The 14,960-nt window shown below is 42.7% G+C and overlaps 1 protein-coding gene across 6 annotated transcripts in view; it reads left to right on the forward strand.

Annotated features, from left to right (window-relative positions):
* ACSL1 (acyl-CoA synthetase long chain family member 1) overlaps positions 1-13,568 on the forward strand; it is a 72,243-nt gene extending 58,675 nt beyond the window's left edge. For all 6 annotated transcript variants that reach the window (XM_060136665.1, XM_060136667.1, XM_060136666.1 and 3 more), the window contains 6 exons: positions 1,612-1,700; positions 2,567-2,683; positions 9,857-10,000; positions 11,079-11,180; positions 11,289-11,360; positions 11,737-13,568. In XM_060136665.1, coding sequence (XP_059992648.1) covers positions 1,612-1,700; positions 2,567-2,683; positions 9,857-10,000; positions 11,079-11,180; positions 11,289-11,360; positions 11,737-11,877 — 665 coding nt within the window. In that variant the 3' untranslated portion in view covers positions 11,878-13,568. The remainder of the gene's footprint in view (positions 1-1,611; positions 1,701-2,566; positions 2,684-9,856; positions 10,001-11,078; positions 11,181-11,288; positions 11,361-11,736) is intronic.
* The last annotated feature ends 1,392 nt before the right edge of the window (positions 13,569-14,960 follow it).

Here is a 14,960-nt window from a genome sequence, read left to right on the forward strand (position 1 = left end):
CACATCTAGAGATGGTGTTCTTTATACCAGGTTCAGAATGTTTGGCCCAACAGAGCTTTCCAGGAATTGATTGGGGCCTAATTATTTGCTGGTAAATTTTAATTAAATTTCCAGAGACTCCAGACAGAAATAAACACAAGTCCTTTGTCCCCAAAGGAAAAAACAGGGGAGGACAAACTGTCCTGCCTGAGGTTCTGCCTCAGGAGTTTATGATGCATATTATATGTGCTTCATCCCAGCGCCCCTGTGAGAGAAGCCCTGTTACCTCTGCGAGGACATGACTGATTCTTGGCTAAAAAGCATGTCAGTAATGTATAAGAATTTACACAGCTTTATGTTTTGGAGCCAGGATTCCAACCCAGGTCTGACCACAAAACTCCTGTGCTTTCCCCTGTCCCACACCGGCAGTGTATTCTACGCTGTGATAAATAAATTCTGTGATTTGTTTGCTGTTTTACACGTATGAGCATCTAATGACATAGATCCTAGTATCAAGCACTTTCTAGTAGCATAATTCCGCTGCGATTGGCACTAACAGTCTGTGAACCTTTTTCATGGTGTTTGTTTAATATTTTTTTTAATAAATTTATGTATTTATTTATTTTTGGCTGTGTTGGGTCTTCGTTGCTGCGTGTGGGCTTTCTCTAGTTGTGGCGAGCAGGGGCTACTCTTCGTTGCTGTGCGTGGGCTTCTCATTGCGGTGGCTTCTCTTGTTGTGGAGCACGGGCTCTAGGCACATGAGCTTCAGTAGTGGTGGCACATGGGCTCAGTAGTTGTGGCTCACATGCTGTAGAGCGCAGGCTCAGTAGTTGTGGCACACGGGCTTAGTTGCTCCGTGGCATGTGGAATCTTCCCGGACCAAGGATCGAACCCGTGTCCTCTGCATTGGCAGGTGAATTCTTAACCACTGCGCCACCAGGGAAGTCCCTGTTTGTTTAATTTTTAACTCCTGGTGCCTTACCGGCTAGAGAATTTGAATAGTGATTTCTTTAAGCTAAAATTATCAAAACATAGGAAGAATGACTTGTGATGCTCTTAAAACTTACTCTAATATCTGTTACTTTTGTTTTGGAAAAAGAACCCAGTCCTAGCACTGTCTGGCAAGAGAGTTAAGTGAGTTGTGAAAAGAATCCCTGTCCTGTCTTCATAAACTTACATGTAAAACATGTTCGTTTATAATCAAGGGAATAAGGCCGTATTAGTCAGAACCATCTGACCCGTCAAGGTCTGTTCTTATAGAGAACGGGGACGTGACCTCTGTATGAGGGAGAGCAGGGCCCTCAGATCATGGGAACCAGGTGAAAGTTTCAGGAAACCTGCTTCCAGGTGTTCAAAGAAACCCTGAAAATGAGCAGCCAGGTCATTTATACTTTGAAAAATAATTTGGAGCGTCAGACTTGGGAAAGCTCCCTAGGAGACATTGGACTGTTTTTGTCTCTTTTCTAGGAATAACCTCTGTAATTTACCAGGGGGAGACAGGCTGTGATTGCCGAAACCAGAGGTTTATACCCTCTGTTCTCATCGTGAGTGGGCTTGTTTGTGATAAAAGTGATCTGTCCTAAGGATATCGGTAGTCACGGTAGGAGTGATCATCTTTTATTTGATATACAGGCCATGTTGGTGCCCCAATGCCTTGCAACATTATAAAGCTTGTCGATGTGGAAGAAATGAATTACATGGCTGCCAAGGGCGAGGGCGAGGTGAGTGAAATCCCGCAGTCACCCCCTCACTGCGGGCTCCTCCAGTAACCAGCCACCTCTCAGCACCACAGCACGTAAAGCCACTGAGCTTGGTGTTGCTGGTGACCCTGAGTCACACAGGCTTCTTTTTGACGGTACATTTATGCCTAACTCGCAGGGCGGGTAGGGAGGTGGGAGGCTCTAATGCCTGCCTTCTGCCGCCAGCCACGATGGGGCCGAGGGCCCAGGAGGGTACAGAGGCTCCAGGGCCTGAAGTCCTGGGCCACGGCTTCCTGTCTGCTAATTGCCCTCCATGCCTGTTAGTGAGCTACTGGCTAGAGGAAGGAAGGCCAAATTGCTTTGGGATTTCACCCCCTTTGGGATTTTCCAGAAGCTCTGATCCAGAGCCTAGGGTGAGCGTGAGGCCTGGAACTTGACTACAGCCAAGGCCAACACACACACACACACACACACACACACAGTTTTCTCTGGAGAAGCCCCAGTCAGTGCTCTTAACAGATCATCTTTTTCCCCCTCCAGTTTTGTTGAGATATAATTGACATCTAGCACGGTGTGAGTTTAAGGTGTACAGCATCATGATTTGACTCGCATATATTGTGAAATGATCACCGCAGCAACTTTAGTAAATATCCATCCTCTCATATAGATACAAAAAAAAGAAGAAATGTGTTTTTTTCCCTTGTGATGAGAACTCTTTAATATCTGCTCTCTTAACAACTTTAAAATCTTCCATATGGCTGTGCTAACTATAGTTGCCATGCTGTACATGACACCCCTGGTCCTTATTTATCTTATAACTGGATGTTTGTACCTTTCATCCACCTTCTTCCAACTCCCACGCCTCCCTCCCGATCTTTTCCCCTCAGGTGTGTGTGAAAGGGGCTAATGTATTTCAAGGCTACTTAAAGGACCCAACAAACACAGCAGAAGCTCTGGATAAAGACGGCTGGTTGCACACAGGGGACATTGGAAAGTGGTTACCAGTAAGTGGTCCCCTCCCTTGTTCACAGACCCTTTCGTTCCACCGTAGGGAAGAAAAAGCCCCACGTCGCAGTGGCACCCTAACTTTCCCTCCCCTTTCTCCTCACCGAGTGGTGGAGCATAGACCCTTCCATCTTCTGCAGGAAACAGGCTTATACTTAGCATCCTCGTGTAGCATTTTCACTTTAACGGCAGCAAATATGTTTTGTTTTGATGCTTGACATCCTTTCCGGTTGCTGCTTCCGGCTTGAAATCCAGAGACACTGTGTCTGGCTTTTCACATTTCACTGCTGTGCCTTGATGTTGAGGCCTTAGTTAAGGTCTGGGGGCACTGCATAGGCTGCCAGGCATGTACGACAGGCGAAAATTTGTGAACACACATGTTTCTTAGCATTGTCATCTCAGTAAAAACAGGATAAGTACTTAGAGGATCAGGCCATCCCTTTGAACTTAGCCTCAGAACCGTTTATTGTAGAGAAATACAGAGTCCGTCTTGGGAGTGAGATGCTTGTGCAAAAAGCCGACCTGTAGGTTTCACCACTTTTGCTTGTTGTGGTGACACCACTGGTTTTTAAAGTTGTTACTGTGCTTAATTGCAAGCACTCAAATGGCTAGTGTAATTTTTATTATTGTGTATTGTTCTAGTCTTACAGGTGCTTTATTTATTTATTTACTTATTTATCACCCATGAGGAATGATTACATAGAAATTCCCCTTTATTTCTGCTGTTCTTGGACAGTTTGAAAAAAGGAGAAAAACATGATGACCATTGGTTTAGGGAACATTACTTTAGAACTTTTTTTTTTTAATTTTATTTTTTTATAGAGCAGGTTCTTATTAGTTATCAATTGTATACACATCAGTGTATACATGTCAATCCCAATCTCCCAATGCATCACACCACCATCCCCCCACCATCACTTTCCCCCCTTGGTGTCCCTATGTTTGTTCTCTACATCTGTGTCTCAATTTCTGCCCTGCAAACCGGTTCATCTGTACCATTTTTCTAGGTTCCACATATATGCATTAATATACGATATTTGTTTTTCTCTTTCTGACTTACTTCACTCTGTATGACAGTCTCTAGGTCCATCCACATCTCAACAAATGACCCAATTTCGTTCCTTTTTATGGCTGAGTAATATTCTATTGTATATATGTGCCACATCTTTATCCATTCATCTGTCGATGGGCATTTAGATTGCTTCCATGACCTGGCTATTGTAAATAGTGCTGCAATGAACATTGGGGTGCATGTGCCTTTTTGAATTACGGTTTTCTCAGGGTATATGCCCAGTAGTGGGATTGCTGGATCATATGGTAATTCTATTTTTAGTTTTTTAAGGAAGCTCCATACTGTTCTCCATAGTGGCTGTGTCAGTTTACATTCCCACCAACAGTGCAAGAGGCTTCCCTTTTCTCCACACCCTCTCCAGCATTTGTTGTTTGTAGATTTTCTGATGATGCCCATTCTAACTGGTGTGAGGTGATACCTCATTGTAGTTTTGATTTGCATTTCTGTAATAATTAGTGATGTTGAGCAGCTTTTCACGTGCTTCTTGGCCATCTGTATGTCTTCTTTGGAGAAATGTCTATTTAGGTCTTCTGCCCATTTTTGGATTGGGTTGTTTGTTTTTTTAACATTGAGCTGCATGAGCTATTTATATATTTTGGAGATTAATCCTTTGTCCGTTGATTCGTTTGCAAATATTTTCTCCCATTCTGAGGGTTGTCTTTTCGTCTTGTTTATGGTTTCCTTTGCTGTGCAAAAGCTTTTAAGTTTAATTAGGTCCCATTTGTTTATTTTTGTTTTTATTTCCATTACTCTAGGAGGTGGATCAAAAAAGATCTTGCTGAGGTTTATGTCAAAGAGTGTTCTTCCTATGTTTTCCTCTAAGAGTTTTATAGTGTCCAGGCTTACATTTAGGTCTCTAATCCATTTTGAGTTTATTTTTGTGTATGGTGTTAGGGAGTGTTCTAATTTCATTCTTTTACAGGTAGCTGTCCTGTTTTCCTGGCACCACTTATTGAAGAGACTGTCTTTTCTCCATTGTATATCCATGCCTCCTTTGTCATAGATTAGTTGACCATAGGTGCATGGGTTTACCTCTGGGCTTTCTATCTTGTTCCATTGATCTGTGTTTCTGTTTTTGTGCCATTACCATATTGTCTTGATTACTGTAGCTTTGTAGTGTAGTCTGAAGTCAGGGAGTCTGATTCCTCCAGCTCCGTTTTTTTCCCTCAAGACTGCTTTGGCTATTCGGGGTCTTTTGTGTCTCCATACAAATTTTAAGATTTTTGTTTTAGTTCCGTAAAAAATGCCATTGGTAATTTGACAGGGATTGCATTGAATCTGTAGATTGCTTTGGGTAGTATAGTCATTTTCACAGTATTGATTCTTCCAGTCCCAGAACATGGTATATCTCTCCATCTGTTGGTACCATTTTTAATTTCTTTCATCAGTGTCTTATAGTTTTCTGCATACAGGTCTTTTGTCTCCCTAAGTAGGTTTATTCCTAGGTATTTTATTCTCTTTGTTGCAGTGGTAAATGGGAGTGTTTCCTTAATTTCTCTTTCAGATTTTTCATCATTAGTGTATAGGAATGCAAGAGATTTCTGTGCATTAATTTTGTATCCTGCAACTTTACCAAACTCATTGATTGGCTCTAGTAGTTTTCTGGTGGCATCTTTAGGATTCTCTATGTATAGTATCATGTCATCTGCAAACAGTCACAGTTTTACTTCTCCTTTTCCAATTTGTATTCCTTTTATTTCTTTTTCTTCTCTGATTGCCGTGGCTAGGACTTCCAAAACCATGTTGAATAGTAGTGGTGAGAGTGGACATCCTTGCCTTGTTCCTGATCTTAGAGGAAATTATTTCAGTTTTTCACCATTGAGAATGATGTTGCTGTGGGTTTGTCATATATGGCCTTTATTATGTTGAGGTAGGTTCCCTCTATGCCCACTTCCTGGAGAGTTTTTATCATAAATGGGTGTTGAATTTTGTCAAAAGCTTTTTCTGTGTCAATTGAGATGATAATATGGTTTTTCTTCTTCATCTTGTTCATATGGTTTATCACATTGATTGATTTGCGTATATTGAAGAATCCTTGCATCCCTGGGATAAATCTCACTTGATCATGGTGTATGATCCTTTTAATGTGTTGTTGGATTCTGTTTGCTAGTATTTTGTTGACGATTTTTGCATCTATATTCATCAGTGATATTGGTCTGTAATTTTCTTTTTTTGTACTATCTTTGTCTGGTTTTGGTATCAGGGTGATGGTGGCCCCATAGAATGAGTTTGGGAGTGTTCCTTCCTCTGCAATTTTTTGGAAGAGTTTGAGAAGGATGGGTGTTAGCTCTTCTCTAAATGTTTGGTAGAATTCACCTGTGAAGCCATCTGGTCCTGGACTTTTGTTTGGAAAATTTTTAATCACAGTTTCAATTTCATTACTTGTGATTGGACTGTTTTTATTTTCTTTTTCTTCCTGGTTCAGTCTTAGAAGCTTATACCTTTCTAAGAATTTGTCCATTTTCTTCCAGGTTGTCTATTTTATTGGCATAGAGTTGCTTGTAGTAGTCTCTTAGGATGCTTTGTATTTCTGTGGTGTCTGTTGTAACTTCTCCTTTTTCATTTCTAATTTTATTTATTTGAGTCCTCTCCCTCTTTTTCCTGATGAGTCTGGCTAATGGTTTATCAATTCTGTTTATCTTCTCAAAGAACCAGCTTTTAGTTTTATTGATCTTTGCTATTGTTTTCTTTGTTTCTATTTCATTTATTTCTGCTCTGATCTTTATGATTTCTGCTAACTTTGGGTTTTGTTCGTTCTTCTTTCTCTGGTTCCTTTAGGTGTAAGGTTAGATTGTTTATTTGAGATTTTTCTTGTTTCTTGAGGTAGGCTAGTATAGCTGTAAACTTCCCTCTTAGAACTGCTTTTGCTGCATCCCACAGGTTTTGGATGGTCGTGTTTTCATTGTCATTTGTGTCTAGGTATTTTTTGATTTCCTCTTTGATTTCTTCAGTGATCTCTTTGTTATTTAGTAACGGAGTGTTTAGCCTCCATATGTTTGTGTATTTTACGTTTTTTTCCCTGTAATTCATTTCTAATCTCATAGCATTGTGGTCTGAAAAGGTGCTTAATATAATTTCAGTTTTCTTAAATTTACTGAGGCTTGATTTGTCACCCAAGATGTGATCTATCCTGGAGAATGTTCCGTGCGCACTTGAGAAGAAAGTGTAATCTGCTGTTTTTGGATGGAATGTCCTATAAATATCAATTAAATCTATCTAGTCTACTGTGTCATTTAAAGCTTTTGTTTTCTTATTAATTTTCATTTTTAATGATCTGTCCATTGGTGTAAGTAAGGTGTTAAAGTCCCCCACTATTATTGTGTTACTGTCGATTTCCTCTTTTTCAGCTGTTAGCAGTTGCCTTATGTATTGAGGTGCTCCTATGTTGGGTGCATATATATTTATAATTGCTATATCTTCTTCTTGGATTGATCCCTTGATCATTATGTAGTGTCCTTCCTTGTCTCTTGTAACATTCTTTATTTTAAAGTCTATTTTATCTGATATGAGTATTGCTATTCCAGCTTTCTTTTTTGTTGTTGTTGTTGTTGTACGTGGGCCTCTCACTGTTGTGGCCTCTCCCGTTGCAGAGCACAGGCTCCGGACGCACAGGCTCAGTGGCCATGACTCACGGGCCTAGCCGCTCTGTGGCATGTGGGATCTTCCCGGACCGGGGCATGAACCCGTGTCCCCTGCATCAGCAGGCCGACTCTCAACCACTTCACCACCAGGGAAGCCCTCCAGCTTTCTTTTGATTTCCATTTGCATGGAATATCTTTTTCCATCCCCTCACTTTCAGTCTGTATGTGTCCCTAGGTCTGAAGTGGGTCTCTTGTACACAACATATATACTGGTCTTGTTTTTGTATCCATTCAGCGAGGCTGAGTCTTTTGGTTGGAGCATTTAATCCATTCATGTTTAAGGTAATTATCGATATGTATGTTCCTATGACTATTTTCTTAATTGTTTTGGGTTTGTTTTTGTAGGTCCTTTTCTTCTCTTGTGTTTCCCACTTAGAGAAGTTTCTTTAGCATTTGTTGTAGAGCTGGTTTGGTGGTGCTGAATTCTCTTAGCTTTTGCTTGTCTGTAAAGCTTTTGATTTCTCCATCAAATCGCAATGAGATCCTTGCCAGGTAGAGTAATCTTGGTTGTAGGTTCTTCCCTTTCATCACTTTAAGTATATCATGCCACTCCCTTCTGGCTTATAGAATTTCTGCTGAGAAAACATCTGTTAACCTTATGGGAGTTCCCTTGTATGTTATTTGTCGTTTTTCCTTTGCTGCTTTCAAAAATTTTTCTTTGTCTTTAATTTTTGCCAATTTGATTACTATGTGTCTCGGCGTGTTTCTCCTGGGTTTATCCCGTATGGGACTCGCTGCCCTTCCTGGACTTGGGTGGCTATTTCCTTTCCCATGTTAGGGAAGTTTTCGACTATAATCTCTGCAAATATTTTCTCTGGTCCTTTCTCTCTCTCTTCTCCTTCTGGGACCCCTGTAATGCAAATGTTGTTGCGTTTAATGTTGTCCCAGAGGTCTCTTAGGCTGTCTTCATTTCTTTTCATTCTTTTTTCTTTATTCTGTTCCGCAGCAGTGAATTCCACCATTCTGTCTTCCAGGTCACTTATCTTCTGCCTCAGTTATTCTGCTGTTGATTCCTTCTAGTGTATTTTTCATTTCAGTTATTGTATTGTTCATCTTTGTTTGTTCTTTAATTCTTCTAGGTGTTTGTTCTTTAATTCTTCTAGGTCTTTGTTAAACATTTCTTGCATCTTCTCAGTCTTTGCCTCCGTTCTTTTCCCAAGGTCCTGGATCATCTTCACTATCATTATTCTGAATTCTTTTTCTGGAAGGTTGCCTGTCTCCACTTCATTTAGTTGTTTTTCTGGGGTTTTATCTTGTTCCTTCATCTGATACATAGCCCTCTGCCTTTTCATCTTGTCTGTCTTTCTGTGAATGTGGTGTTTGTTCCACCAGTTGCAGGACTGTAGTTCTTCTTGCTTCTGCTGTCTGCCCTCTTTTATGGTGCTCTATACTCCGAAATTTTTATTGTTTTGAAGAATACCCCCCCAATTAATTTCAGAGTACCCAAGCTATTTAGTTTTTTCATAGTCATTATGGTACTTCATCGTGGTTCTTTTTTCTCTTTTTCTTAATATTTATTTATTTATTTATTATTGATTTATTTTGGCTACGCTGGGTCTTAGTTGCAGCATGTGGGATCTTTAGTTGCAGCATGTGGACTCTCAGTTGTGGCATGCATACAGGATTTAGTTCCCCCACCAGGGATTGAACCCAGACCCCCTACATTGGGAGCTTGGAATCTTACCCACTGGACCAGCAGGCAAGTCCACCCAGGCTATTTAGAAATAAATTAAGTCCCTCTTTCCAGACTCAGGAGGGATGAAGTATCCGTTCTAATTCTGACTATGGCTCTAAGGAGCACATCTCATAATCTCCCTGGACCTCAGTCGGCTCCCTTTGGAAATGGAGGAAAACTGATGTGGGCTGAGAGAACTTTCCAGTGGATGACCCTCCGAAGCGAGAGAGTGGCCTCGGGTGGGGATGGGGTTTTGTTTACGGGAGATGGGGAGGTGGGAGCTACTGGCATTTGGCGAGTCTGGTCTGGAGATTCTCGCATCCCCACAGTCATCATGGGGGCAGCTGACAGCCCCCTCCTGCCCCCGCCCTGGAACAGGGACAGAGGGAAGTGAGCTGCTGCCTCTGCAGCCCCTGCTCTGCGCAGAGCCCTGTGGGAGGATGAGCGCGTCTCAGCTCTCGAGGACCTTTACCCCATCGAGCGGCCGATTCAGATATGAGACAAAGTGAAACTTGCTGAGCTGAAGGGAGCAAGTGGGGTGCTCTGGTTGGCTGGGAGTGAGGGGGGCTCGCAAGTCCCTTCTCTGTCTCTCTACTCTGCTCAGTGGCCTGGGGGAGGTTACATAATCTCTCTGAGCCTCAGTTTGCCTCTCTGCAAAATGGGTTAACAGCTGACCCCTGCCAGAGGCTATTAGGATTAAATGATAGTGTACAGGAAATGCCTGCTGCTGGGGGGAATGCAGCTGCCAGACCTGCTCACAGGCCGCTCCCCGCCCTCCAAACAGAATGGCACCTTGAAGATCATCGACAGGAAAAAGCACATCTTTAAACTGGCGCAAGGAGAGTACATAGCTCCGGAGAAGATTGAAAACATCTACCAGCGAAGTGAACCTGTCGCTCAGGTGTTTGTCCACGGAGAGAGCTTGCAGGTACGCACTGCCCCAGCCGTGAATTCTGTGGCCGGCGTGGCCCGGGCCTAGAAGTCCAGGGCCTTTCGGTGTGATGGGAAGTTTGCGATGGGTGTGAGTTGACTTTCATGTCCGATGTGCTGGAATGTTATCAACACGTTACTGGTTTTTACTGCTTGGCGTTTCTTTCTTTTCTCATCTATTTTGTAACTGGAAATTTGTACCTCTTATTCTTGGCAATTCTTATCCAGAAAAGTTTTTTTCTCTTTAATTTCATATTACCAAGGGAAGTTGGATAAGGATACCAAGGGAGTGGGTAAAATAAGCTTCTAATTTAATTATGAGGGGAAATATTGATACACAGGTTATAGGAAAGTTTAGAATTTTCAAACATATTAAACCCAACTTGTTATGATATGTCTCCTACGTCATTTTTGAGCAAATGGTGGTTGTGAGCCAACGTATCTTAAAGTCGAAAACCAACATCAGTATTGCAATGAGACATCATTTGCTAAAATTTTGGACAGATGATGGGAAGGAAGAGAAGGATGTCTGGTTTCCTGAGGGTTAATATTTCTACAAATCTTGAAATTTTCAAATAATTTTGGAAGAATATTTTCTTACAAGAAAGTGAACCTATTTTTCTTCGACCTGGAATCATACCCATGCCTCTAATTTTTATTCAGTTTCATTGTCTCTAAATTGTAAAGAATGAGGGATTAGAGTTTTTTCTAAATGAATCTGCATACATTTTCTCTTTTTATAAAGCAGTTATCTGATATCTATCCCCTTGTTTGCTTATTTGACCCTGTTTTATTTTTTAAAATATATATGAGTAAGTAAAAATTAGGGTTTTATTAGGTTTTGATTTCCAGTGGTTGTTTTAAAACATTTATTGCAAAATCCCCAACGCTGTCTATATTTCAGAGGCAGGAGTTAACCTGGGCCCCACAGACTCTGGGGCTGGTAACATGCTCTGAAAAGAGGATCTGTAACTCCCATCAGATTCTCCCAGGGGCCCAGGCTGCAGATAATAAAGAACCACAATTTTAGAGCATCTGGATCAAGCCCGTTAATAACTTACTTGTCTCTGTTAAAGGCATTTCTCATAGCAATTGTGGTACCAGATATTGAGACGCTAGGTCCCTGGGCCCGGAAGCGAGGCTTTGAAGGCTCCTTTGAAGAGCTGTGCAGAAGCAAGGTAGGTTCTGAAGTGTGCAGCCTACTTCTGACCCGCCCTTTGCATTAAGTGCAAAGTTCAGGGACTCCCGCCACGGGAGTAAGGATCTTACTTTTCTTGCCTTATTAGGGTGTCCAAAAAGCTGTTCTGGAAGACATGGTGAGACTTGGGAAGGATGCTGGCCTAAAACCATTTGAACAGGTAAGACTTGCATCCAAGTGTATGAATTCCTGCAAAACGGAGTTTTGACTGGAGGATGCTTTTTGTGAATATATTATAGAAGAGGATGAGATGACGTAAAGACATCTGTGCGGAAGGGATAGTGGAGTGGTTTGGTAGGGGAGGGGATTTTTGTAACCAAGGGTGTGAATTCTCTTCCTGGAGGTCAGGCTACAGTCCTGATTCTGTACTGACAACAGGCCACTGCCCTTTGTTGAGACAGTGCAGCGGGACCTGGCCTGAGAGGCTGGCTTGAGTCGCCCAGAAGGGTCTTTATCCCTTGGGAAGCTTAAGTGCTTTTTAGACTCAGGTGGCCTCCGTGCCCCTTTCCTCCTTTGACTGCCTGGTTTCTTTGTAGGTCAAAGGTATTAGTCTCCACCCTGAATTATTCTCTGTTGACAACGGCCTTCTGACCCCAACGATGAAGGCTAAAAGGCCAGAGCTTCGGAAGTATTTCAGGTCACAGATCGATGAACTTTATTCCACCATCAAAATCTAATGCGAGGAAGGAAGTTGGGAAGAGGCCGCATGCCTCCGCGGTCTTCTCCTGCCCGTGGCCTCAGTGGGTAGTTTTGACAACAGCAAGTAGGGAAGGAGCGTCTTTGTCTGCCTCGTGCGTTCAGATTCTCATCACAGGAAGCTTAGAGGGAATGGAACACTGCCTTATGGTCACGTCGCATTGCAGACCATGTTCACGGTGATACATAATTTCCAAAATGAGCCTTAAAAAAATTGTAAAGGGGAAACTATAAATGTGCTAAGTTATTTACGACTTCCTCAGTTTAAAAAGAGGGTGAAAACTTGTCTCCCTTTTTTGCTAACCAAGTGGTTAGGACTTTGCTAGTTCTGAGATGTCTGCTACTTGCTGCAAATTCTGCAGGTGTCTGCTGCTCTGAAGAGTACCGTGCACTGGAGGGAACCGTCCCTTATAAACAAGAACTGTCCCAGCTGCAGGAGGTTGCAAATGGACCAGAGGGTTTTTTTTAATCCCTGCCACCGTCCCCTCCCCATCTCATGTGACCCTTCTGATTAACCCCTATCACTCCTGTTGGAGCAGAGGATGGACCTAACTCAGAACAACGCAGGTATGGATGGATGGCCGCTCACCAGAGCGGGTGGATTCTGGCGTCCACAGAGCAGAATATTCGCCGACCCTCTTCTCAAGACCCGATTCCCTCCCTCCATCCCTTCCCAGGGGTTATTAAAAAAATCTGCCTTAGACTCTGCAGTGAAGGCAAGCATTTCAACAAGGAAACAATGACCTGGATCAGCCATGTTCAACTGTGACGCCTGAAGAACTGTCCACTTTATCTTCACTGAACCCGTCGCTCTGTCTGTGATGGTTTTTAATGTGGTTTTCATATCAGAAGAGTACGTTGTGATTAAGTGGCTTTTTTTCCCCAGAATAAACTCTCAGGCAAGGCATGTCTTTAAAAATATTAAGGGGGCTTCCCTGGTGGCGCAGTGGTTGAGAGTCCGCCTGCCGATGCAGGGGACACGGGTTCGTATCCCGGTCCGGGAGGATCCCACATGCCGCGGAGCGGCTGGGCCCGTGAGCCATGGCCCCTGAGCCTGTGCGTCCGGAACCTGTGCTCTGCAACGGGAGAAGCCACAGCAGTGAGAGGCCTGCGTACCGCAAAAAAAAAAAAAAAAAAAAAAAAAAAAAAAAAAATTAAGGGAGTAGATACACTTGGGTACTTATTGAAATGGATGGTAATTAATAAATGCTCTTCTATCATAATGCTACCTGATTTCTATGAAATGTATTTGACAAGCCAAAATTCTAAGACATAGGAATCTGGAAAACTCATTTCCTGGGATTAACTTCTCAAGGGATTTTTTTTTTAAGTTAATTTGGGTAATTAACAGCATTTCACTTTACTGCAAGTCTTTGCCACATGTGACTGAATTTAGTTGTCATTTATATGTTGAAAGCAGTTGTTTGTGGATATGTGACTACCTGTATTATACAAGCACAACAGGGTTTGCCCTAAAGAGTTGTCGTTGTAATAACGCTATTTGGTAGCCTAGCTTCAGATGTGCATTCTTAATTGCACAAGAAGTCAATAATTTGTCACAATGGGGTTTTGAATGTTTGCTTTAAGTGTTGGCTATTTCTATGTTTTATAAACCAAAACAGAATTTCCAAAAACAATGAAGGAAACCAAAATAAATATTTCTGCATTTCAAGTGAGTGAAGCCTCCCTTTTTGCATCAGGTGTCGTGTTCGGCGTGGCCTCTGATGTGCACAAGCGAAGAGCAAGAATGACCTCAGCCTCCCAGTTCTTTCCTCCCTCCCAGGTCTGCTTCCTAGGACGCAGTCATCCCGACACTTCCAGTTGCTGACGCCGGGGCCCTGGCCAGCTCCCAGCAACGGCCCTGCTATGTTGCAGAGAAGAAAGTCTTGGTGTGAATAACATGGATATTCTTGAAAGTGCAAATTCTCGGGGGGAAAGCGACAGTGCAGGAGGCATCACTGCAGTTGGTGGTCCTGGGGTGGATTTCATTCGGCCTCGCTGGAGTCATTCTCTCCCTGTGGAACTGTCGGAGAAGGTGCCCCATTGACAGCAGCCAACTGTTTCTTTTCTTCTATCACTACCCTACGCTGTCATTTTAAAGATTTTCTTTTCCAGAGGTCTTGGTTAATCACCCCCTAAGTTTTTCTGTAGCCTGTTTTCAGTCCTCTTTCCCTGCAGTCTTGGGTTTGGGGTGCTGATGTCTGCTTTCTTCCTCTAAAGCTCAAGCCCTGTGCACCCCTCTCTGGTAAGATTCCTCATACACGGGACTTCCCTGGCGGTCCACCTTCCAGTGCAGGGGGTTTGGGTTCAAGCCCCGGTCGGGGAGCTGAGATCCTACATGCCTCAGGGCCAAAAAACCAAAACATAAAACAGAAGCAGGGCTTCTCTGGTGGCGCAGTGGTTAAGAATCTGCCTGCCAACGCAGGGGACAGGGGTTCGAGCCCTGGTCCGGGAAGATCCCACATGCCGCGGAGCAACTAAGCCTGTGTGCCACAACTACTGAGCCTGCACTCTAGAGCCCGTGCTCCGCAACAAGAGAAGCCACCGCAGTGAGAAGCCCACACACCACAACAAAGAGTAGCCCCCACTCGCCGCAACTAGAGAAAGCCTGCGTGCAGCAACGAAGACCCAACACAGCCAAAAATAAATAAATTTTTTAAAAAATGGAAGCAATATTGTAACAAATTCAATAAAGACTTCAAAAAAAAATGGTCCACATCAAAAAAATCTTAAAAAAAAAAAAAAAGCCTCCTCATCCAGTCTGCCTCTTTAGTTAGGTTATCAAGTTCCTCGTGTCTTTTTCTGCCCTGCCGCCCTCTTGCTCTCATTCCCTCACGGGACCTTTCTGTCTCCTCCCTGGGCTCCCAGCACAGGACTTAGCAACTGGTGGGTGTTTGTTAAATTACTCTCATTTGAACAAATATTTGAAATTTTGAACCAAGCTTCTGTAATGAGGTTGATAGAAACACTGTTTTGTTTTCTTTTTAAAAACAATTCTGGTAAAATACACATAAGATTTATCATCTTCATCATTATTAAGCATACAGTTCAGCGGCATTAAGTG

This window comes from Lagenorhynchus albirostris, chromosome 21 (genome assembly GCF_949774975.1).
Source record: "Lagenorhynchus albirostris chromosome 21, mLagAlb1.1, whole genome shotgun sequence".
Classification (NCBI taxonomy): domain Eukaryota; kingdom Metazoa; phylum Chordata; class Mammalia; order Artiodactyla; family Delphinidae; genus Lagenorhynchus; species Lagenorhynchus albirostris.